Source organism: Xiphophorus couchianus, chromosome 13 (assembly GCF_001444195.1).
Source record: "Xiphophorus couchianus chromosome 13, X_couchianus-1.0, whole genome shotgun sequence".
In the NCBI taxonomy this organism is placed as follows: domain Eukaryota; kingdom Metazoa; phylum Chordata; class Actinopteri; order Cyprinodontiformes; family Poeciliidae; genus Xiphophorus; species Xiphophorus couchianus.
The window spans coordinates 22212377-22234606 of NC_040240.1; the positions used below are offsets into that span (position 1 = coordinate 22212377).

The 22230-nt window shown below is 37.2% G+C and overlaps 3 protein-coding genes across 4 annotated transcripts in view; 1 reads left to right on the forward strand and 2 right to left on the reverse strand.

Moving 5' to 3' along the window:
* Positions 1 to 1036, forward strand: part of chd4a (chromodomain helicase DNA binding protein 4a) — a 25688-nt gene extending 24652 nt beyond the window's left edge. The window contains exons 39-41 of one of the 2 annotated variants that reach the window (XM_028036089.1): positions 141 to 336; positions 446 to 615; positions 708 to 1036. In XM_028036089.1, coding sequence (XP_027891890.1) covers positions 141 to 336; positions 446 to 615; positions 708 to 725 — 384 coding nt within the window. In that variant the 3' untranslated portion in view covers positions 726 to 1036. The remainder of the gene's footprint in view (positions 1 to 140; positions 337 to 445; positions 616 to 707) is intronic. The other variant, XM_028036090.1, reaches the window with a different exon arrangement.
* Positions 937 to 7204, reverse strand: LOC114155952 (vesicle-associated membrane protein 2-like). The gene is made up of 5 exons (XM_028036111.1): positions 6970 to 7204; positions 5242 to 5371; positions 4848 to 5006; positions 3080 to 3131; positions 937 to 2394 (listed from the first exon to the last, which is right to left on the reverse strand). Coding segments are annotated over exons 1-5 (360 nt in total). The 5' UTR covers positions 6972 to 7204; the 3' UTR covers positions 937 to 2377.
* Positions 7205 to 9042: 1838 nt separating this feature from the next.
* On the reverse strand, positions 9043 to 22137 carry LOC114155947 (intermediate filament family orphan 1-like). The gene is made up of 10 exons (XM_028036095.1): positions 22016 to 22137; positions 20675 to 21713; positions 15436 to 15496; positions 14572 to 14667; positions 14234 to 14374; positions 13976 to 14160; positions 13786 to 13903; positions 12254 to 12346; positions 12021 to 12151; positions 9043 to 11591 (listed from the first exon to the last, which is right to left on the reverse strand). The coding sequence occupies exons 2-10, from the start codon at positions 21574 to 21576 to the stop codon at positions 11441 to 11443; spliced, it is 1878 nt and encodes a 625-aa protein (XP_027891896.1). The 5' UTR covers positions 21577 to 21713; positions 22016 to 22137; the 3' UTR covers positions 9043 to 11440.
* Between the last annotated feature and the right edge of the window lie 93 nt (positions 22138 to 22230).

The window sequence follows — 22230 nt, forward strand, 5'->3', positions numbered from 1 at the left end:
TCATTCATTTTTCCATCTTTGATTCATTCATATTTTTAACCAATCACATTATTTATCTATATTTTTGTTATTTAATCAAACATAAAGAACAGGAACATTGTAAATGTTTTAAAAGATGAAACTTTTCGTCTCGTCTCCAGCTGTTGGAACAGGCGCTGGTGATCGAGGAGCAGCTGCGTCGCGCCGCCTACCTCAACATGTCAGAAGATCCCTCCCACCCCTCCATGGCCCTGAACACCCGCTTCAGCGAGGTGGAGTGTCTGGCCGAGTCCCACCAGCACCTAAGCAAGGAGTCCATGTCCGGGAACAAACCGGCCAACGCCGTCCTGCACAAAGGTACAACCGATGCTCTACAAAGTTATGACTAAATGGCACCAGTTTTTTTTTTTTTATGGCTTTATAAATGATTTATATTTTATAAATATTAATGCTTTCTGTGTTTCAGTGCTAAAGCAGTTGGAAGAACTGCTGAGTGACATGAAGGCGGATGTGACCCGCCTCCCAGCAACCATCGCCCGGATACCGCCGGTTGCTGTCCGACTCCAGATGTCTGAGAGGAACATCCTGAGCCGCCTAGCGAGCCGAGGACCAGAAACACAGACGCAGACGCAGCAGGTAGCGGGATAGAAGTTTAATTTAGTTTTGTTTGCTACACAAGCTGAACTAGCTGAAATGAAGATTTGTCTGTTTTGTGATGCATTTTGCAGCAGATGCCGCAGCAGTAGACTGAAAATCGTCTCTAACCTCAAGAACCACCCCCTGCCTCACGTCAACATTCCTGATTGCTGCACAACGAGTCGGCGTGCTCCAAGCTGGAAGCCACGTCCTGTTCACTTTTCACCCCCAAAATGGACTTTACAGAGTTTTTCTGGAGGATCAGATTTCCTCCCTGTCCCAAAAATGAGGCTGTGGACAGATGTTTTATTTTTTTTTATATTTTCCCCCTATTTTTTTTTTTTCCAATTTCTTTATTAATATTATTGATATAATGTTATTATGATGGTTTTTTTGGGACCTAAATAAAAAATGTAATGAAGTTTTTTGCTTGGTTGGTTTTGATTGTTGAAATAAAATAAGAAAAAGAAATGGTACTTAGCTTTAAAATATCACTTTGCTTACTATTCAGGAATTTAGCAAAAATATTACATTTTTGTAATCCGAGTTGATCAAGAACAGTATTAAAAAATAACCTTAACTTTACATGATGAAACTCAAAGCTGGTACAAAACATTCTAGTAGAGGGAAAAAAAGACAATTGAAAGCAAATATTAATTTATTAGAATTTTGTCAACCATTCTGTCTGGAATTAAATGTATTCATTTCAATAGTACATAGCATAAATGAGTGTTTTCATCCACGAAAATTCATCAAAAAAAAGTTCTGGGAACTACAAGTCGACTCAACACAGAAGTTAAACACAGGATGGGTGAAAGCAAACAGAAAACAGTTCAAACAGAAGTTAGGTTGTTTTTAAAATCAGTTGCAGCACCAACAGAGTGACACTGACATACAGCAAGGGCTAGGAGTTTCAGCCATGTTTTAACATCATATACAGTAATATGTTTTAGGTATGGCTGTCTTTTAGTTGCTCAAAAATAAACCATATGATGTATATAGATGTTAGTCTTACCAGGTGCACAACTTAATTTCTTTGTTTTATTTTAAGAGTAAAATTCTAATCTACAGTCAGCCACATACACACTCTGCTTCTCTTATCTGTGGTTCTCTTTGGCTCAACACACAAAACATGACATTTTTCACATAATTTCAATAAGCAAGGACTGGAAGGACATTCTCTTTTAGGAAACGCAACTGGTTTATCGGTCAATGACATGCTGTGATTCTGTTGCACCTTAAAGCTCAAAGCTGCTTCAGAATTCAAAAAGCAAGTAAAGATTGACATAATTTTGACCGTGTCAATTATTTATTATTATTTATGAAACTACTAATTAGTTATTGTGTGACAATGGTTTCTGTGAAATAAAGGTTACAGCTCCTAATACTTTTGAAAGAGGCAGAAGGAACTCAACTGATTCTTGACTGAATCCAAAACATCACTTCCTGCAGCCGCCATCTTCAGGAAGATGATTTAGATAAAACAGAGGTTATGTCACATTGGCTAATTTTTCTGTCAAAAATCTTAATCCATAAACTACAACTCACCCAAACAAAACCAACCGATTATAGTGACCCTTTGTTTTAATCTGTAAACCTGCTCATTGCAAAGAGGACAGGAGGAGAACATTAAAGGCCATGCATAGAGGTTGCTGAGGAAGGCCTCGCTGAGGAAGAGGAGGAGGACTGAGGAAAGACTCGGTTTAGCGTTCGCCGGTGCAGACCCGTCCTGGGACTTGCATCTCCATTCTTGAAAAGCAGCTCAGTAGAAGAAATATACTAAATATAGTGAACAGAAAAGAAACACTTACATTGGTAAAAGATTTCCAATTTAGAGCAGATTTTTTTTTCTTATAAAGAAAACTAACTCATTGTCAAAGAAATACAAAAAATATTCCTCATGCTCTGGAAGCAAAAGTGGCGTAGTGCTCTGATAAGGATAAAGAAATGCAATGTGCACATATTATTTTTATGGTGCCTTGCAAATGTTTTGATAACCTTTGAACCTTTAAAATTTTCTCACATTACAACCAAATTTTAAAGTATGTCAGTGAGATTTTATGAGATAAAGAAACACAAAACAGTGCATTTTAATCAAGTAGAAGAAAAAAAATAATTCTGTACAAGTCATTTTTATTTAAGTGTATCGGAGTAAAGGGGAATACAAATACACTCCATATTTACTTATTCAAAAATCTTTAAATCCATATTTGTCTTTTTCTAAATTATACACAATTTTCTTTGGAAATCCAAATAAAGTACACTGAAGATTAAAGTTGTAAAATGTTTTTCATTAAAACTTTTATGAACAAAAAAACATTGTTTGGCCATCTGATGGCTCATCTGTGTACAATATTAATTAAACATCACTGTTTTAATTTTTTAGTTTACATTGTACAGTACTGTGCATTATTATAATACAATAATTGAGTTGAAGTGATTTTTTTCGATGTGTTGTACTTACAGAAGACGACGCCGACACATATAACTCCTATAACTGCCATCATGATCATCATCTGGCAACAAAAACAACAACAACAACACTTTTTAGGCCAAACAGGAGTTTAATTTTGTTTTGGCCATACAGGAAGTAATAGAAACTGAAAATTGAGCATTCCAAAAATATAAACAAACTTGACACAAGAAGTTAGGAAGTTTGTATTTGATTGATTTGTTCTTTGTTTTTCCGTTAATCCCTGAAGGTGCATACACAGGATGCCAGCTGTTGCAGAATCTAATCTGAATATCTCTGCATTGAGACTGCATCCAGTCATCACAAACATTTCTACACTTTTTTCCCCACAAATTTCTAAATATAAATTTAGCTCAATACATGAAACAAAAACATTGACAGGAAATCACATCCCCTCTGAGAGGGGGAGGGCTGAAGGAGATTAATAAATCCAAGAGCATGGAAAGAGAGATTGGTGTCAACGTGATAGTAGGACTTGCAATGTGTGTGTAAAAAAGTTTAGGAATAACAACCTGTTTTGAAAGTAGTGAAATTCACAGATGAATGAAAACCTTCATGCTGTTATAACCTAACATGTTGTATTTATTGAGACATATATTACATCAGTGGAGGTTCTCATGACCAAAGCCGAGTCCGAATGTTGCAGAGGAGGAGTTACATCACAGATCACAGCTGGCTCTCTAATCCCAGGCCGTCATTGTAATCCAGATTGAGATTTTCCTTCCTCTCTTTCTGGCTTCCCCGTCAGTCAAACAGACTCTCCTCCCACCCCACGAAAATAATCTGCCTTCACTCTGCCACGGATTGGGCCAAATGAACCGCACAGAGTGAGGAGGAGGCAGCGGCCGGAAACCAGGCCCAAAATAAGAGTGGATGGATAAATGGAAGGATGGATGAACGGTGTGGACGGATGGACGGATGGTGATGGGAGAGCAGAAATGGCAGCTGGGAAGTGTTTCTATTTTTATTCAGGGTGATATTTCAAGCTTCATCGATGTTTTTACACCATCTGAGGAAGATGTTTTTATAAAACTTAATAACGCCTGGTTTATGTTAATGAGGATTTTAAAATTATGGCATGATTTGCGCAACTAATTTGTTTTTGATAAGTAACTTGGTTTACTTTGTCTAGAATCACCACAAATGTAGAGACATCGCGAGGGTGTTGAGACATAGGAAAGTAATAAAAAAATTACCTTAAATCTCATTCTTCTGAATCAGAAAAAGTATTGAGATTTGCTTTTTTATATATTAATCACATTGTCTGTTAATCAAACTTTGTCTGATTTTGCATTTATGTCAAAATAATTATTTTTGTTTTAACCTATGACATATTACTGTTACACTGCTATTTTAGACATATTCAGATTGTAAAATACGGCTATTTAAAATATGTTTTTCATGACATCATGGCGTTATGATGAACGGTTATTTTAAAATGTTATAATACATACCTGACTGGTAAAAAAAAATACTACAGTTGTTTTAATCTTAACATGATTTGTTTCCCCCCTTTTTAAATTGTTTTTCTCCTTTAATTTTATGAAATGTCCTCTATGCACCTTCTGCTACAACCCCAGTTAACTAGAGTAGATCAAAATTTCCTTATGCTCAAACTTCAATATTAAGTAATTTAATTTGATATTTCTTGTTCTCTGGGGCTTATAGAAACACAAGTTGTAACTTCACAGTCCAAACGGCCAGAGTGGTATTTTGTGTGGCAGGTACTGGATGAGGGGAACTCTTGAATCCTTCTCACCTTGCAGTTTTTCCACCAGTACTTGTTCTTGAGTTTGGCGGCGCTGCTCTCGAACTGCGAGGCTCCGGCCTGCAAGGCGTCGGCCCGGTCGTCCAGTTCTGACAGCTTCTGGTCTCTCTCCAGGACTTTGTCCACATTCACACGCATGATGTCCACCACCTGAGAGACAAACACACCTGTCAGAGTCTCTCAGTAGTAAAAACCGAGCTCAAATACATCAGAAAAAAACCAAGAGATACAAGTTTTTAAATATCAGTTTTCAAATTTTATGATACAGTTGCAATTTTATACTTTTTAAAAATTAAGCTGCAACTGTAGGCTGCTGATGCTATATTTGGGTTCTTGTAATGAGGAAAACAATACATTAACATCTTTTAAAGGTGTGTTTGCTCACCTCGTCCACCTGTGCCTGCGTCTGCTGAAGCCGTCTGTTGCTGGTCAAGTTTGGGGCCGGAGCCGGAGGGCCTCCCTCACCTTCCGGCCCCCCGGGAGCTCCAGGTGTGCCTGCTGCATCAGGAGTCGACCTGCGGTGAAAATGATGAAGATCAGAGATGAGTTTTCTTGAACAATCTTTTCAGAAGCAGAGATGTCTTTGGTAAAAACATCACAGAATGAGTAAAGATTTAGCTGGTCTCAACCTCTTACAAACCAGGACTGTACAAATGTGAATGCATGCATATCATAAAAGCCTCCAGCAGAGCTGCTTGCATACACCTCAAGTAACTGGTTACAGTTTTAATTGATTGTTTATATAAAACAGAATAGTGATTAATTTCATGTCCAAAAATATTATTAAATGCAAAAATGTATAATCATTGTGTAACAAGTGTGCTCACCCACCACCCACTCATAATGCTGCATCGCTAAAGGACGCAACCTACATGCTACCCGATGTAGCCCAACACCATCACCAGCAGTGAAATACAAAGTACAGAGTCATAGAATCACAAAATAATCAGATGGCCCCAACAATGAGATCGTCCACAAACACAACACATATCACAATTAGAGTTTATGACACCCATTAACAATAAAAAGTTGCATGTCAAAATTAGTTTTTTGAAACTTGGATGAAAATTTGCTGAGGTCTAAACTAGCTTCTCCAAGACACAGTAATTTTCAGTGAAGCCAAATAAAGGATTTAAATCTGGGAGCTTCTCGTTGCTCCCAGAAGGTCTCCACCATGGAACCCCGATTTTATTTGATTTCATTTTGATATGATTTTTCAAGCAAAGCTTTAAATTCAGCACCTACCTACCTGCTTCTTTGAAGTAGATTCATATTATATTAAATCAGTATTTTCTCACTGCCTTTAAATAAATATGGACAAAAATCAAAAATAAAGTTTTATGGAAGCATAACTCATCCAACTGTAACTTTATCATATAATCAACACATAAGAGGTTGTCAAAAAGCAGTAGATAAATAATCAATTCATTTCAAAACGTTTTTGACATGGTGAGGTTTTTGAAGTTTCAGTCAGACATACTGAGCAGAATCACACTAACCAGAGTTGCTGCCTTGCTCTAACAGTCAGGCTTGTTTTCCAGAAGCAAAATGGAGAAAGATTAGTGCAGCAGCAGCCTGCCTGTCTGACTGATGAGATCAACATGCAGGAATTAAAAATCGGTCGTCCCCTCCCCAGAGAAAAAACAACATATTTTTACAGAATGTTTTTTCTACTCAACAGAATATCTCATATCGTTTATGATCCATTGTTTTAGCCTGAACTGACTCAGTGAGTTTTGTCTGGCTCTTTGAGCAGCACAGTTTAATTTGTTTTGTTAAAAAGCAGCTGGTGCAAAGTGTACCAGCACACTTGAGCTTTTCCCGATCACAGCTGATGAATAGTTTTTTTTTTTTAGGTGAGTCAGCCGGTGAGTCACGGTCAGACTCCTGCAGGGTCCAAGAGCTGCACCCCGGAAATTTCCTGATGCTTTCAAACTTAGTTTCGGATAAAATAAATTAAACCACAAAACTAACTTCATAAAGAGTAAAACTGTTTTCTTTTTCGGATTATGTATGAATTACACACTAAAATTAAATTAGTCATATATGACTAACCTGGATAGTCATATATGACAGGTTTAAAATAGACTGAAAAATAAAACAGAGTACTCACATCTCAGCGGCAGGACGATGAGGATTATCTGAGATTCAGGGTGATGAAGAGTGAGTGAGGCTGATGAGAGCACAGAGAGAGATCCCTGCTGTTTAAATGTAAAAAAAGGAGGGTGACTTCTGGTTTCCTTTCTTGTTTCAGGTCTTAATTCACCTTTTCTTTTTATCCGGACTGAAGAAAGAAAAACACTATTGCGCAGATGAAAGAAACCAAAAATATGTCCGTCATCTAAAAGCCCCGCCCCTAAAAGCGCGCGACACGCACCCAAATACACGCACAGCGTCTCTGTCAGAGGCTATAATACCAGAAAGTAACACTGAATACAGTTCGCTGGCTTTTATTGCGCATGAGTGTAGTATATACACCTATATGTTATAACTTAATTACTTAATATATCATTTTTCATTTGATTGGTTTCAGTCATTAATTTTTTTTTCTTTAGCTAGAAATCAAATCCTTGACTGTGGGAATTTTCTTTATTGATAAAACTACTAAGTAGTTAAATTGTGACTAAATAATCAGAATATGTAAAAAAAAAAAAAAGTGAATAGTTTATAATGCAAATACTGTTTATAGCATTTACCCCAAACACTGACAGTTAACTAACCATAACTTGAAATATTATGTGACCTAAGCATAATTTTGGATGACAATCCAATGGGTTAAGTGTTAGCTATAACTAAATAACCAATTCATTTGACTATTTACCAAAAATATTTTTGTTTTTACCTCCAACCCTGATTGGGTAGGACAGAATTGACAATGCTTGGATGGATTTTGTTTTTAACAATTGCCTAAAATCTGTGGCTATGATAGACTAATGCATTTAGTGCTAAAACAGGGGTGTCAAACTCCAGTCCTCAAGGGCCACTGTCCTGCAGTTTTTAGATGTGCCACAGGCACAAAACACTGGAATGAAATGGCTTAATTACCTCCTTCTTGTGTAGATCAGTTCTCCAGAGCCTTGCTAATGACCTAATTATTCTATTCAGGTGCAACAGAGGCAAATCTAAATGTTGCAGGGCAGTGGCCCTCCAGGACCGGAGTTTGGCACCTGTGTTCTAAAATAATAAACTGTTACTTATCATGATACTTTATTTTTCAGAGCTTGCACTTCCAGGGACAGAGATGTCAGGAGGGAATGATCAACCAATCAGAGCCAATCTTGGATTAAAGTGAGAGTTACTCCACTCCAATGACAAAAAATATATTTAATTTTTCTAAACCATGTTATTTAGACTTAAAACAAAAATGTAAACAATCTATAACTTCAGACATGACAGACATAAAATCATTCAATTTAGAATTATATTCAAGGTTTGATCATCAGTAATCAGTACTAAGATTTTCAGCTATTTTCTGTGAAGCTTGCTGAATTTATCAAGCATCAAAATATGGTTTAAGAACTACTAGAATTTAAAGAAAACACTTTTTGAGGATGACAATGCCAAGGGTTTGAGAAAGGTCAGAGTTCTATGTGAACATTACAAAGAAAAGCAAAAAGGAAAGGTTAAATTTGGGTAAATTATGTGTGCTCTGCACAATTTAATCATGAATGTCCTGAACTGTCAGCTTAAAATTAAAATGCATGATGCCAGGAAAATGCACTGCATGGTGTTGGCTGAGGTAAACATTGTTTTACACTAAACCCAGGATCTGTAATGTGTTGACACAGCACAGCTGCTTCCTCCATGTGAGCTATTCCTCTCCTGACCGTTTCTGTGTTTGCTCCTCTTTATTGATCTGAATGAAATTGTTGGTTTGCAGCTCTTGACCCTCGGCCTTTTGCTCAGCCAAGTAAACTGTGTCAACTGGAACCAATTACAGTTAAATCATTACAGGAGCAGAAAGACTGATCAGAAACTAAATCAGTGCAGCTAGAAAATAAAAACCCTTTTCTCATGTATAAGGCAATTGTCCTGCTGCTTAAGCCAAGAGTGCTTGAGCTTAAGATCATAAAGGCTGAAAATTCTCTGGTAAAGAGGAGAATTCATGGTTCATCCAGTTATGGGAAGTCGTCCTGCAACCACAACCGCAGACCATCACATCATCACCACCATGTGGACAAGGATACATCTTTCCAATGCAATTTATTCTGTTTGTCAACTTATTTTGATCAAACACACAGTTCTGCAAATCACAACATAGCCCATGACAAAAAAAAAAAAAATCATTCAAACATTTCATTTCTCAATAATTTACTCACACACATTGAGTTCTATGTTGAGAATCAAAGAGCAGATGATCTCATTCAGGTAATCAGTTTTTAACCAGACTGTCTTTTTAAAATTTCTCTTGCTAATGATTTGTTTTCTATAACTTGTAGCTACTTTGTTTTAGTTTCAACAATAAAGAACCTAAATAGGAGAATTTTTGTACATTTTTTGACTGAAAAAGAATAATGTGTAAAATAAAAAAAAGGAAGAAATAGAATAACATAAGCTACCAAGTTGTTGCAGGTGTGTTTGGTATACATACATACATACATACATACATGTGACCCTTGGAAAAAAACCCAATTAAAAAGACAAAAACATCTGAGGCTTATGGGTATATAATTATAAAAAAACAAACAAACTGTCATTCAGCGCACCATTTCAGCACAGTAAAGCAAAAACCTACGCTTCTAGAATCTATTTGCACTAAAATAACTTATTTGTACATCATATTGATCCCAGATTTGCTGTTGGGATCCAAATAATTCAAAACATGGTTTCCGGCAATGCACAAAAAAGTAAATCTGCATTGAAAATCACCAACATTTACATCATAGGACACAAAGCTTGCAGCATTAATAGGTCAGCATCATACACACTGATCAGTTACAATATTACAGCTTTTCACAAAAATGTGCAATTAGAGGTCAGACACATACCTCAAAGCAAAAGTAAGTGATCTGGTATTTGAAACCAACAGATGATGTATTCACTCCTAAACTTGGTTGAAGCTCTGAATAAGGAGGCAAGCGATTTCCAGCTTAAACCATCGCCTCACGTCTAGCACAAAAACCTGCTTTTTAAAAACTAATTTTCCAAAGGTGATTTTTTAAAAATTAACTCAATGTATCAAATTAGCATTACAAATCATTGAGGTATAGGTAATTGCTTTTAAAGTATAAAAACTTGGGGTTAAACAACTGAATAAAAATATATCAAATTAAAAATAGAAACGTAATAAAATAATGTCCATGCAGAATACGGTCTAATTTTTTGTTCTGACTAAAGAAAGTTCTGACTAAATAGCAAATTATATCTAATTTTAAAAGATTTTCTTTTTATTAACATGAAAAGTGACTTCTTTTTTTTGTTGCAACTGGATATATCTATATATTTTTTTCCTTTCTTTAATTTCATTAAAGAAATTAATGATTTCTTAAGATGTATAGGTTTAGCAGACATAATTTGGCTACATTTATATAACAACCCTGCAAAAAAAAGATAAAAAATGCTAAGAGTCAAACCTGCAATGTGTGGTTTGGGACAGCACAACATAAATATTCCTTTATAATCCCAGAACCACAGTTAATTCAATTTGCTCAGAGTCAGTTGAGCCTCAAAGCAAAGTTTGGTTAAAAGCCACCCAGATATTTAGTTTTGATCAAGGCTGTACATACATAACTAACCCTCAAGCTTTTAATTCACTGCATCTTAATGTCTTTATTAATAGTTACCATAATCTTTCATTGATGCTAAACAAATTGCAAATTTTGTTTTTGTTTTGTATTTACTGCTTTATGGAAATTTCCATAAATCCCACATGGAGAGGTATATTATTTTAAATTTCTTTTTTTAACCACGTAAAACCCTATTGAGATCCATATCTCAATCTCAAGAGGGATCTGGGCAGAAATCTGCAATAATAAACTACTTTAACCTAAAATAAATATAAATAGAATTTTTGTTTTTCATATTTAAGTGACATGTGCAAACTACATTCTTCTGTGGCTTATTGCCCTTGTTTACTGGTACCAAGAAGCCTTTTTTACAGACTGTGCAAATAACAGGCTCCCACACTAAATCATATTATTGTGCAAAATAATGTGCATTCCTAACGCCTTACAGATTCACCTTCATTTGTCACTATGAAGTGCAGCATTTTTTTAAAATGTAATTAGAGGATGTCACCACATGAGGGCAGAAGTGTACAAATCAGTGGCTGTCTTTTTTTTTCTCCCTATAACACTGAACATGATTCAAAGTCGCTTCTGAAAGACAGTGGAGAAAATTTTCTTTTTGCTTTAGACAGAAAACAGAACTGTCTGCATTTGTCTTCCTTTGGATAATTTTTCTGGCTACGCGGTTAAAAGAACCCAGTGTTAGTAGGGTGTTTTTAGAAATCCCAAATATATTGTGTTACTTTTAAAACTTTAGAAATATCCACAAAAATCCTAGGATGTGGGGCAAGTGTGTGTTTTCTTTATTTCAGTTGTCCTAAAACACTAGAGGAAGAAATAGCAGAATGGGATTGAGTGTCAGGGTTTTCTCCAGTTCATAGGTGGGATACCAGCATTTATGTTGCAAAAGGGATTGCTGCTCTCAGAGGTAGCAGGTAGAGTCGGATTCTTCTTCTTCTCCTCCTTTTCAGAGTCATCAGCTGTTGGTATGATGGGTGGGGTGGATTTTCTAAGATAAAACACAAAGGGACAAGTTTTATGTTAAACATGCTGGAGACCACTGCAGCATGTAAATACAACTAGTGCTCCGTTCCAGTAACCTCGGACGTCAGATCCGAGGTGACAGCGTTTTAGTTAAACATTGTTTGCAGTGCCTCTTTCAATCATCATTTATGCTTTTTTCTACAACCATTTAATTTGAATTTAGTTTTATTTTAAGTTTGTATTTGAAATGATTTCATCTGTCAAACTTGCCCTTCAGAATTGATTGGCGGGGCGAACACTGATCTGCTGAACTCCACTAATTTAGCCCCATTTTCAGAAAATTCTGACTTTTACAGCACACAATATAAAAATAAACTCAAATTAAAGTAACATTATCAAATTAATAGCCATTTTGTCATGTCCCAACAAATGAGGCTGATCTCCTGTGGTCTACCTGTCTCCGCTCTGTGTGATGAGTCTCCTGCAGGTCTCCATCTGGACGTCCAGCCCTCTCTTCATGGAGCACATCTCCATGTACTCGTGCAGGTGTCGGTTCATGTCGCTCTTAGCTGTGGCCAGTTCCAGCTGCGAAGGACCGCAAACATGTTAAAAATTACATAGACTGGGTCTATTCTCATTAATAGAAGCTTTATAGACCACAGAAGTAGAAGCGACAAGATGTCTCACCTCTATTTGGTCAATTGTGTCCTGATATTCTTTGTCTCTGGATTTGAACATGGACTCTGTGTCTTTAATCACTTTCTCAATCGACTCGTCCTGCTGGAAAAACAAACAAATGTGCCATAAAGCCTTAGAAAATGATCGCAAAGTATTTTGTCATTGTGATTAAAAACAGTGACAACATAAATCATTTGACAGAGCTGGGGAGATTATTTTTTATTAAAATTAGCCTTTTACAAAAATCTGTGTAAAGCCATTAATTGATTACACCATAGATTCTCCATAAATATCACAAACCTCAACCAATGATCATCTCTAAAATCAAAACCAAACAAGTACAAGTTCTGATGTACTGTATGTCATGTAATGTAATTTATAACAATATAATAATAAAAGACACTATGTTAGCTTGTAGGGGTGAACCCTAGAGACAGAGTGCTTTAAACACCTGTCAGTAATCTCTTGAAGTTTCCTTTCTGGCATTTCATTAAGCAGGTCAATGGCTACTTCCAGAGGCTTATCTCAATTAACAGATTACTGGTCACCTACAAAGACATGTCACCGACGTCACCATACTGAAGTTGCACTAAGTTACATCAAGACACCTCGCTGAAAATAGCTTATGGATACAGAACATCTAAGTGAGACGAGGTAAAAGTGCCTACAGGAGGAAATCCCATCCCTGAACATGGGGACAAAATATCTGGAAAGACTACAGAAACTGAAGCAGGTGATGACAGTAAAGACCAGAAATCAATTTCTAATCATTAACAAGTTTCACCAAATAAAGTAAAACGTTATTTTTCATTTGATTTAAAAGGAGTGAGGCCTACTTTCAATCCTAAAAATGGTTGTAAACTACAGTTCCCCAGACCTTCGAGGTTTGACACCTGCCTCTTTAGCGCAGGTGTCAAACTCGAGGTCTGCGGGCCAAATCCAGCCCGCCAAAAATCATCCACAACGGTGATTTAAGGTTGCTGTGTGGCCCTCTAGGATCTAGAGGATCACATAAATTGAACTTTGGGGTAGCAGTTGTGTGCTTAAATATTATTTAGTCAGTTTCCATTTACATAGGACTTAATTACATCAATGCTAAAAATTTTTGAAAATTGCTAAATTTTAAGACGTACTAATTGAATGCAGAAAAATCATTAATATTTTAACAATTTAACGGGTAATTTTATCAATATATTCCGCCACAACCGGCCCTTTCACATGTGACCCATGTCAGGTCGTATGTCATATTCATGCGACTCGACATGGATATGAGTTTGAAACCTCTGTTGTAGAGTATGACATATGCAGCTCAATATAAAATACAGTAAGGCTTGAAGTTGTATCAAGATAAAAGTTATTATTCTTATTCTACAAGAAACAATCACATCTAATTGTTTTGTATTCATTTGTTTTCTGTATTGAACATTTTTAGAGCTATGCAGAAGCTTCACACGTTTCTAACTTCAGATTTATTTGAGAATACTGTAGTCTAAAAGTTTAACAGACAAGTAAGAAATTTAAGAAATGCAACGTGTGTGTACCTCTCCCTGTGTTTCAACTCCCAGTGTATATCCAGAAAAATCTTCCCACAGCAGAAGCGTCTCATCTGTCTCCTCCCAGGCCAGACTGTCGCAGTCATCTTCAAACTCACACTCCCTCCTCCAGTACAGATGCAATCAAGTCAGCTACATGGTGATTTACTGTTGCTATGTTCAGAGAAATGATACCTACAGGTGATTCAGCATCTTCTGCATCTGCTCATTTATCAGACTGGCCGACGTGCTGCTGGACTCCTCGTCTTTGGCCCCTCCCCCCTCGCTCTCTGACACGCTCAGTTCATCTCCGTCGCCGCTCTTTTGTGACTGCCCACTCGGCTTCCTAGTGCGGCGGCCAGAAGCGGATGGAGGAGTGGGTACCTGATGGGTGGAGGCGTGTAGATTTAGCTCAGAGGTAAAGGTTTTTATTGGAGAATGGTTGCTGCAGACGTACCTGGAAGATGGGAATGACGTCTTCGCAGTTCCTCTGCTGGGCGACGTCACACAGGCGAGCTGTGATGTCGATGCGCCGGCAGATGTCCATGTCCACCTTCATGGCCTTTTCTTGAATTTTGCTCTCCAGATCAGACAGGTCCTTAAGAAAACAAGTCAAAAGAAAATTCTGTTGACACAGCTTAGTAGAGCCGCACTTCTAAAAGGGAAGAAAACTAATGAATTTCTAAGAAAATCTTGATAAACTGATGTGTCTGTCCACTTTCTTTTTCCACTTTTAATTCTCTCTAGAAGTTTATTCCAGTGCGTGTACTCTTATCAAAAATGTTTTAGACTTACATTGCTAACAAGTCCTTTGAAAAGAACAAGCTCTGCCTTGAGCTGCTTCACCCTGAGAGCCAGCTCATCCTGGTACACTTCGCTCTCCTGCAGATCCTAAAAAAACAAAGAAACAAAAAAACAATGCAAGCAGTTCTATAGATGGATGGGTGAATGTAACATGCAGCATTTTAAATGTTTGATTATATTGTAAGACTACAAAAGATCTTAAATGATACAGGCTAACTACCTAATTCTTAAGGTCCTCACAAACTAATTATCCCTTCTGGTGTTTATTAAGTGAATTAAGTATTTTCCTAATTATTTGGGGCATTTAAGGAAAAGCTGGGACAACTCATATACAGTATTTTCTCATTTTTTACTTTCTTCTAAATTCCAAAGAAGTGCAACGCTTAGTTGATCCAGTTTCAATGTTTAATGGAACCCCAAAGGGTCTTGTCAGAATAGAATAAAGCCATCATTCAAAATAAACGGAGTTAAAAAAACCCAAAAACATAATTGGGTCCTGATGCTATGAAAAGGTACTCATTTTGTTTGTTAGTTTTGCTTTGTTACACTTTGTCTCAAATTAGTCATCAATTTTTAATATCAAACAAAGATAAGAGTAAACACAAAAAACATTTTTTGAAATCATGTTGCAGCTGTGACTACAATCCAGCAGCTAGCAATCATCCGTGTGTGAATGTGTGTGTGTGTGAATAGAAATGGAAGATTTCATGCAAGTGTCCTAATAAAGTGCTATACAAGTCTGATGTCGTTTCATTTCATAAAAGAAAAAATTATATATCCAAACCAACTGAGTTTAAGGTACCGTAATTGATACCTGAACATAATAACTATAATCAAACTGTGATGATTACATACCTCCTCAAGTTCAGCTACCCTTTCCTGCAGATCCATTCTGGCTTCATACTCTTCCTCCCATCTGTTAACACACAGTCACAATTCTCAGCAGGAAATGATAGAGATAAACCAGCTCTTTATGATATTAACACTTTGACACATTTTCAAGACAGGAAACCATTTATTACTGGAATAAATGATTAAACTTATTACAGGAACACATTTGCCACTCAATATGAAAATTAAAGAAAAAAACAAATCAAATACTTATTATTTTTAACTGGAATATTCAGCTTTTTGTTGCATGGTTTCCTTCCTGAATTCAATCTAATTTTCAGCTGCGACACCTGAAGAATTTTCCTCCAAAGCGTTGAGACAAAATCTATTCCTATTCAGCAAATGTTACATAAGCAGGAAGTATTCAGTGTGGATGCTCCAGCGCTCAGTCTTCATGGAGAGAAGACAGAAATAAACAGAAACAGGCAGAAGTTTCTGTGGGACCACATGCTCAGATGATTTCTGCTGTATTTTCCCTCTGCAGGAAAACAGAGAAATATCACAGGATAGACATTTTGGTGCCACATTAACAGGGTTACATTTGGATATTCATATGGACTGATCATTTAAAATGTCTGCGTGCAATTAATACTTCCCATTCACCAAATCCAACAGATTTAGAATCATTCTGTAAGTCACGTAAAAAAATATCAAATTAAATCCATCTGATGCCATTTCTACATTTCACCGCATTTAGTCTACAGTCATGCCAATGCAACGAAACAGTGATCTTTTTCTATATCTTACAATCTCTTTTATAACCATTAGTCATAAACTTTGCATATCTTGACATTTAAATTTAAGGTGAACCTTATTTTCATATGCATTAGGTACATTGTGCCTAAAATGCTAGAAATGTGCTCTTGATCTCACTTTGTCTATAAAAAAAGAAAATAATTGAAGAATTGATCAATAAAACCTTTGACACAATAAAACAGTTTCAAAAAGCATTTGGCAGTTTGGATGCTATAAATCATATGTAAATAGGGGAAAATAAATACATTGGGTCCCGTTTTGGCCTGATTTGATCAGAATCAGCTGCCTTTATAAAAACAAAGCAAGAGCAGCTAATGCCAAATAAAAACTACATTAGACTAATGATATTTTTCTTTTGTAAAATAGATATTTTTATTTTTTTATTGATGTTCACCAAAGAAGAGAATATCACTTTGTTTATCTCACCAGTTTTGAATATTAGTGACTCAGAGCTCATATTTTTCAGTTCACTGAAATGAAGAGACACACAGATATGGCTGCAGGAAAGCAGCAGGCAGAGGAGGCAAAGGAGGAGGACCGATGTCCTTGTGGCTTACGTTTTAAAGTCTCCACACGTTGCTCTGCGGGGACATTTCTGATTGATTACCCTACAGACTCACGTTTTATTCAGGAGCAGTGGGATAATTTGTGATGACGTCAAACTGCTGCCTAGTGTCTGACCTGGCTCTGACGTCCACAGCTGCAGAGGAGCCGAGTTTTAAGAATGAAATCTGAGATCTGCTGCAGTTTACTAATGAGATAAGCAATCTGCTTCATTCCATTGCACTGACCTGGATTGAATTAAAATGGGGTTAACTGAAATATAGTGGTCTGGTAAATTTGGACTAACTTGAGCTGTACAATCTGTAATAAAATGAACCAAATCAAAACTCTTAATTTCTTTGTAAACTGCCTGAGATCAGTTTTGCTGCGCATTAGTATTAGAATTGAAATAAGCAGAACTGAAATAAACTGTTGTTAACTGAACATATCCGGATATGAAGATGACTGAATCACATTTAGTTGAACTTTACTGTATACAACTAGATCTGGGTTGTTTGTTGTACTGTGTACAATGCCTTGATGTGATTTTTGAGCACTGATGTTATATGGATACACCGAGTTGTTTTAAAAAGTAAATAAATTAAATATGTTGTAAGTGGATTATCACAGAATAACTAAATCAATTATTCCTGCAAGTCTGACAAAGATGAGGAGAAGAGGCAAGTTCGTTTCTTTGGTTTGCTATTAAAAGCAAATATTTAGCTTAATGTTTTTGAAGGTTTTCTGTAGGGGACAACAACCCTGGCACTGAGTTTGCACAAACGGTAAGCAAGGACGTCAAGCTATAGTTTTGTAGCCTTAATGCTGCAAAATGGAGCTTAATGCTGCAGTTTTCCATGGTCTGGTTTTCCCTGAATCATTTTGATACACATTTATTCCCTGTCTATCAAAATAGGTTGAATTTTGTAGGAATTCTCTAATTTTTTAAATCAACTTCTTATGGGTCATTCATATGTATTTTAAACATTAAAGGATGTACACTACAACCTATAACATACTTTTCAAAATTATAATGGCAATCTTGTCAGTTTGGAATAATGTCCCATCACATTATAAAGCTTTTGGTTCTGATGTCAAAAAATTAGCTACAGGCTCAGTGGTGCCAAGACCACTGATCTAAAAATCACTAGAGTTTTAAATAAACAGGAATCCTCTCTGCTTTCATTGCTTGGTTTTCTGCTTCAGCAAAATGATGTATGAGTCACTGTAACCCCATAGAGCATCAATTACTGAAGGCAAAGCTGACATCATCGCTGTGTCCATTAGTACAGACAGCACTTAAAGCAGTAGAAAACAGTAACTGAACCTTTTATTGTTTTTACCCATGTATTAAACGAAGGAGGAGTCGACAAGGACAGCAGGAAGTAATGTAAAAGATGGGAAGAAAGATCCACGGAGCTATTCTGGGAAGAGATTAAGAGCACAGCAAAGCTAGGGATGGAGAAATGTTGACAGATGAACACACAGAGGAAGGAGGCAGAAAGGAAAACACAGAAAAGACATGGAGAAAATACAGAGAGGGAGATGGAAGGCTGGTTACATCACTGGGCTGCCGCTGCATTGCAGGTAGCAAAACAGAAGTCAGCAGAGAGGAAGAGGAGGATAGAAATGGAGGAAATGAAGGACATCATCTAACCATCTTATAATAAACCTATTTGGTTGTTTTAGCTGATCTTATATTATTACAGAAAGAAATGAAGTGAGAAATTAAATATGGAAATAAATAAAAATATTTTTAAACTGAAGTTTAAAGTATTTGTCCCTTAGTAAGGGACAAATACTTCTCTAAACATTCCAAGGCAGAGTAGAAAAACTCTGCCTAAAATAAAGAGTTGCTTACCAAGTATGAATCATGTCGACCCCTCAGGTCATTAGAGACCTGCTCACTCAGTGTTCCCACAGCCAGAACTAAAAGTGAGGCACCATTTAGTTTTATGGAACCAACTCCACTAAAAACCGGACATGTGAAGAAACTGTTGACTCCTTCAAACCAGGATTACAAACATTTTTGTTTATAACAGATTTTTAATCAAAGAATATGACTAATGAGCTGTTCGTAGTATCTGTATTTTAGCATATTCTTCCATTATGTACTTGTATGTTCATGCTTTGTCGTTTTCTTTCCCCCCCTTTCATTTGTTGTCTTGTAAAAGTACTTTGGGTTGTCTTGTGTATAAATGATGCTATATAAGTACACCTGTCTTGCATTCTCTAAGTTATTACTAACTTTAATGTATTTATTGTAACATAACCAATAGGATCTGTAACAATCCCAGACACTTAGACTTGAATTACAAAGGGAACTATCATTATGTGAGACAAATACCTCTCCTCACATCTGCCGACATGTCAATCGATAAAAGCTTTTGTGAAAATACACACTTGGGCTAGGAGCTACTTTGCTTTCATTTACTCAGTCAAATCTGTCTTTGACTGAGTAAATATGGAAATAATATACAATATATCCCTCTCTGGAAGTAAAACATCAATGACAACACAAAGTTTGAAATCACAAAATAATTAAGATTTTCAGGGAAATCTCTCCCACAACCCTTTATAAAATCATTTACAATGAGAAGGAAGTTGCTTTCACTTTCAACTTTTACACAAATGATTATCAAAATATGACTGACATGCAATACATAAAAAAATAGATTTATATAAAAATATAAATACCCTCCGTAGTTTAACGTTTTCTATGTAATGTTAAATATTTATGACTAAAATTAGGAACTTTCTTTTGTTAATGAATCCATTAAATGTTTAATTGCATGTTAGTTCAGTCGACTTGCGGTCTTGTTGCAGTGTGAAGAGAACACTGGCTGAATTATGAATGGGTCAGTTTAGTAAAAGTTAACAGTCAAGACTTGCAGCTGAGAAAGTTCCCATTTTGGAGCAATAATTGTGGTTTGTAAATAGTTTCAACCAGTTTAGCTGTCTGTACATTATTATATGTGTCAGCTATTTAGGGCAAATGAGAAAAATCTACACTGGAAAAGCAAACTTAACTTTAATTTAATTAAACTATCAAAATTGGAATAATAATTTATCACTCACATAAGAATTTTTCATCATTTATGTTTTGAACTTTAATAGCTTAAATACACTTATATTAATGTCCAGAAACGGGCCAAAATAACTGTGAAAGTCCAATTATATATTAAGATAATTTTGCTAATTTCTCCTGTTACAAAGAAACAAAACAATAATTGGTGTAGGGTTATGACATAAAATGTTAATGAGACACCAAGCATGGAGCACAAAAACTAATCTAAATTTAAGTGTATCTGAAGTTTTGGCTGGAAAAATCAAGTTATTTGATGGGTTATTACAGTGTTTTCCTATACAATTTACATCACATGACAGAAAATTATAAAATTAGAGATGACAGTTGAAGTTGTTTTTTTTGCCAACTTTTCAATCCAAGATAAACCTTTTCCCTGCCCACCACAGCTAAACTGTCCCCTTTACTGGAAATGATTTCCTCAGCGTTAAGAAGCTCAGTTTTCTAAAATCTTTGACTTTAGCGTTAATTAGTGCTGTAAAAGCTGTATACAAATTTGACACAAAACCTTCTCAATCACAAGATTTATGGTAAACCTTAATTTTTAATAAGCTTTATGTGTCACACATGATAAATGCATTTGAACAAATATCTATTTGACACCTAAATGTAAAATACACTTAACAAAAAGCCCACCGAAATTAAATTTTAAAGTAAAACTGTATGTTTAAGTTTTGATTCATAACGGATAGAATTTAATACCTTACTAAATTACTTTTATAGTGCGCTACACCCGTTATTCAAAGAACTTAGTTTTAACACATTACTTTAAGACATGAATGAATTCACTCCAGTTCAACAACAAGGTTCAGTCCCTACCTCCTCTTGTACTCGTCCCGTTCCCTCTTCACCTTGGCCAGCACGTTGTACAGAGCTCTGATCTCAGGTGTGATGGTGTCGATCTGGACCCCGATGCCGTCAGGGTGCCCCCAGGAGGCCCCGGGCCCCGAATCCCTGCCGATGCCGAAGCGGCGGGTGTGGTTGAAGGACCAGATGGTTCCGGGAAGGAAGCGCGGCGGCGGAGGCAGACTGCTGCTGGCGGCGTGCTTTTCGTTGATGTTGCTCAAGGTTTTGGTCGCGTCGTTCGGACTCGGAGCGGCACCGAGGGAGAAACCCATTGAGGTGAGGTTGGAGTTTGAATCTGTGTTCAGGTGGTTTGAAAGGAGCGGAGGGGGGTTCAGGGTGGGAGAGAGGAGGCCGCCTGGGAGGTAGGCCGAATTACTGACATTATGGAGCGGGATGTAGTTCGGTCTGGACGGAATTGGTCCGATAAATCCAGTCTGGACCCCCGTGTCTTTGGTCAGGGGTTTATGAAGCCCCTCTCCGCCGCTGTTCTCCACCGCCTGCTGCAGCTGCTTCTCCAACACTTTATTCCTGCGCTCCAGTTCGTGGACTTTGGCTAAAAAACAGCGGAATCGCAGGTTCAGGGTCTTTAGCACGCTGATATTGGATCCCAGGTCGTTGCGCAGGGCCGTGGCCGCAGGGGGCGCCCGGTGCAGGTAGGCCAGACCCGACGACGGCGGCAGGACACCCAGGTCCAACCCTGACCAGCCATCCGGCCCGAATCCACCGCTGTCCCCCAGGAAGTAGCCTGGCTCCGGGATGGCTGCATCCGCCTGGCCCATCATGTGGTGATGCTGCTGCGGAGCCAGGAAGCCGCTCTCCCCCAGGACAGGATTCATTCTTGAGTAGGAAAATCTGAAATGCTCAAAATCCGGCATGAACCCGGACTTCTGTGGATTCAACACGCCAGGTAATCGATTAAAAATCCTTGATCCGAACCAGAATCCTAACCTGGAGGCCCCTTTATTCACTATTTTCTTTCCTGACTTGGCAAGATTTCATTCAGGAAGTGGAGCTGTGAAGTGAACCAGTTATGCATATTAGAAGGATGACGTGACCTCATATGGCAGACAAAACGACATAACAGAATACCAGTAAACACACTAATCTTCTGACGCATTTTTTTAGAAGATATATGTAGGTGCTTCTAATACCAGGCGTCCATCTGCATCCTGCAGCCAAATTCAGTTTACTTTTACGCAGCGTTAGAGGGACAAACGCAGCAGCGATGCGCACAAGCAAAGTGAATATTTACGCCTTTCAATAAAGCTAAACAAAGCATTTTCCGATCTCTAATAAAGATTCATCCTTACATACCTGGAAGGAGCGGACGGCTATTTCAGGCTCCAGTTAAGGAGGTGAAATCAGTCCTGAGCGGCTGTGCAGCGAAGCCCAGTCAGGAATAAACATCAGTGCATGACTGCGGCGGTGCTTTACCGTAATAACTGTAAAAGGAGGTTACTGAGCAGCTGAAGCTACCGTAAATCACATATTAAAGTTATTTGTGTGTGTTTTGCTTCTATAAACTGACT

What these genes read in the sequence shown, in the direction of transcription:
- LOC114155952 (XM_028036111.1), bottom strand. An exon ending in CGCAGGCACAGGTGGACGAG is followed by an intron (nt 5,007 to 5,241) that starts GTGAGCAAACAC and finishes TTTGTCTCTCAG; the next exon opens with GTGGTGGACATCATGCGTGT. An exon ending in ACTGGTGGAAAAACTGCAAG is followed by an intron (nt 3,132 to 4,847) that starts GTGAGAAGGATT and finishes TTTTGTTGCCAG; the next exon opens with ATGATGATCATGATGGCAGT.
- LOC114155947 (XM_028036095.1), bottom strand. Translation starts at nt 21,576, where the DNA reads ATGCCGGATTTTGAGCATTTCAGATTTTCCTACTCAAGAATGAATCCT. An exon ending in ACGTCATTCCCATCTTCCAG is followed by an intron (nt 14,161 to 14,233) that starts GTACGTCTGCAG and finishes TCCACCCATCAG; the next exon opens with GTACCCACTCCTCCATCCGC. An exon ending in CAGAAGATGCTGAATCACCT is followed by an intron (nt 13,904 to 13,975) that starts GTAGGTATCATT and finishes TCTGTACTGGAG; the next exon opens with GAGGGAGTGTGAGTTTGAAG.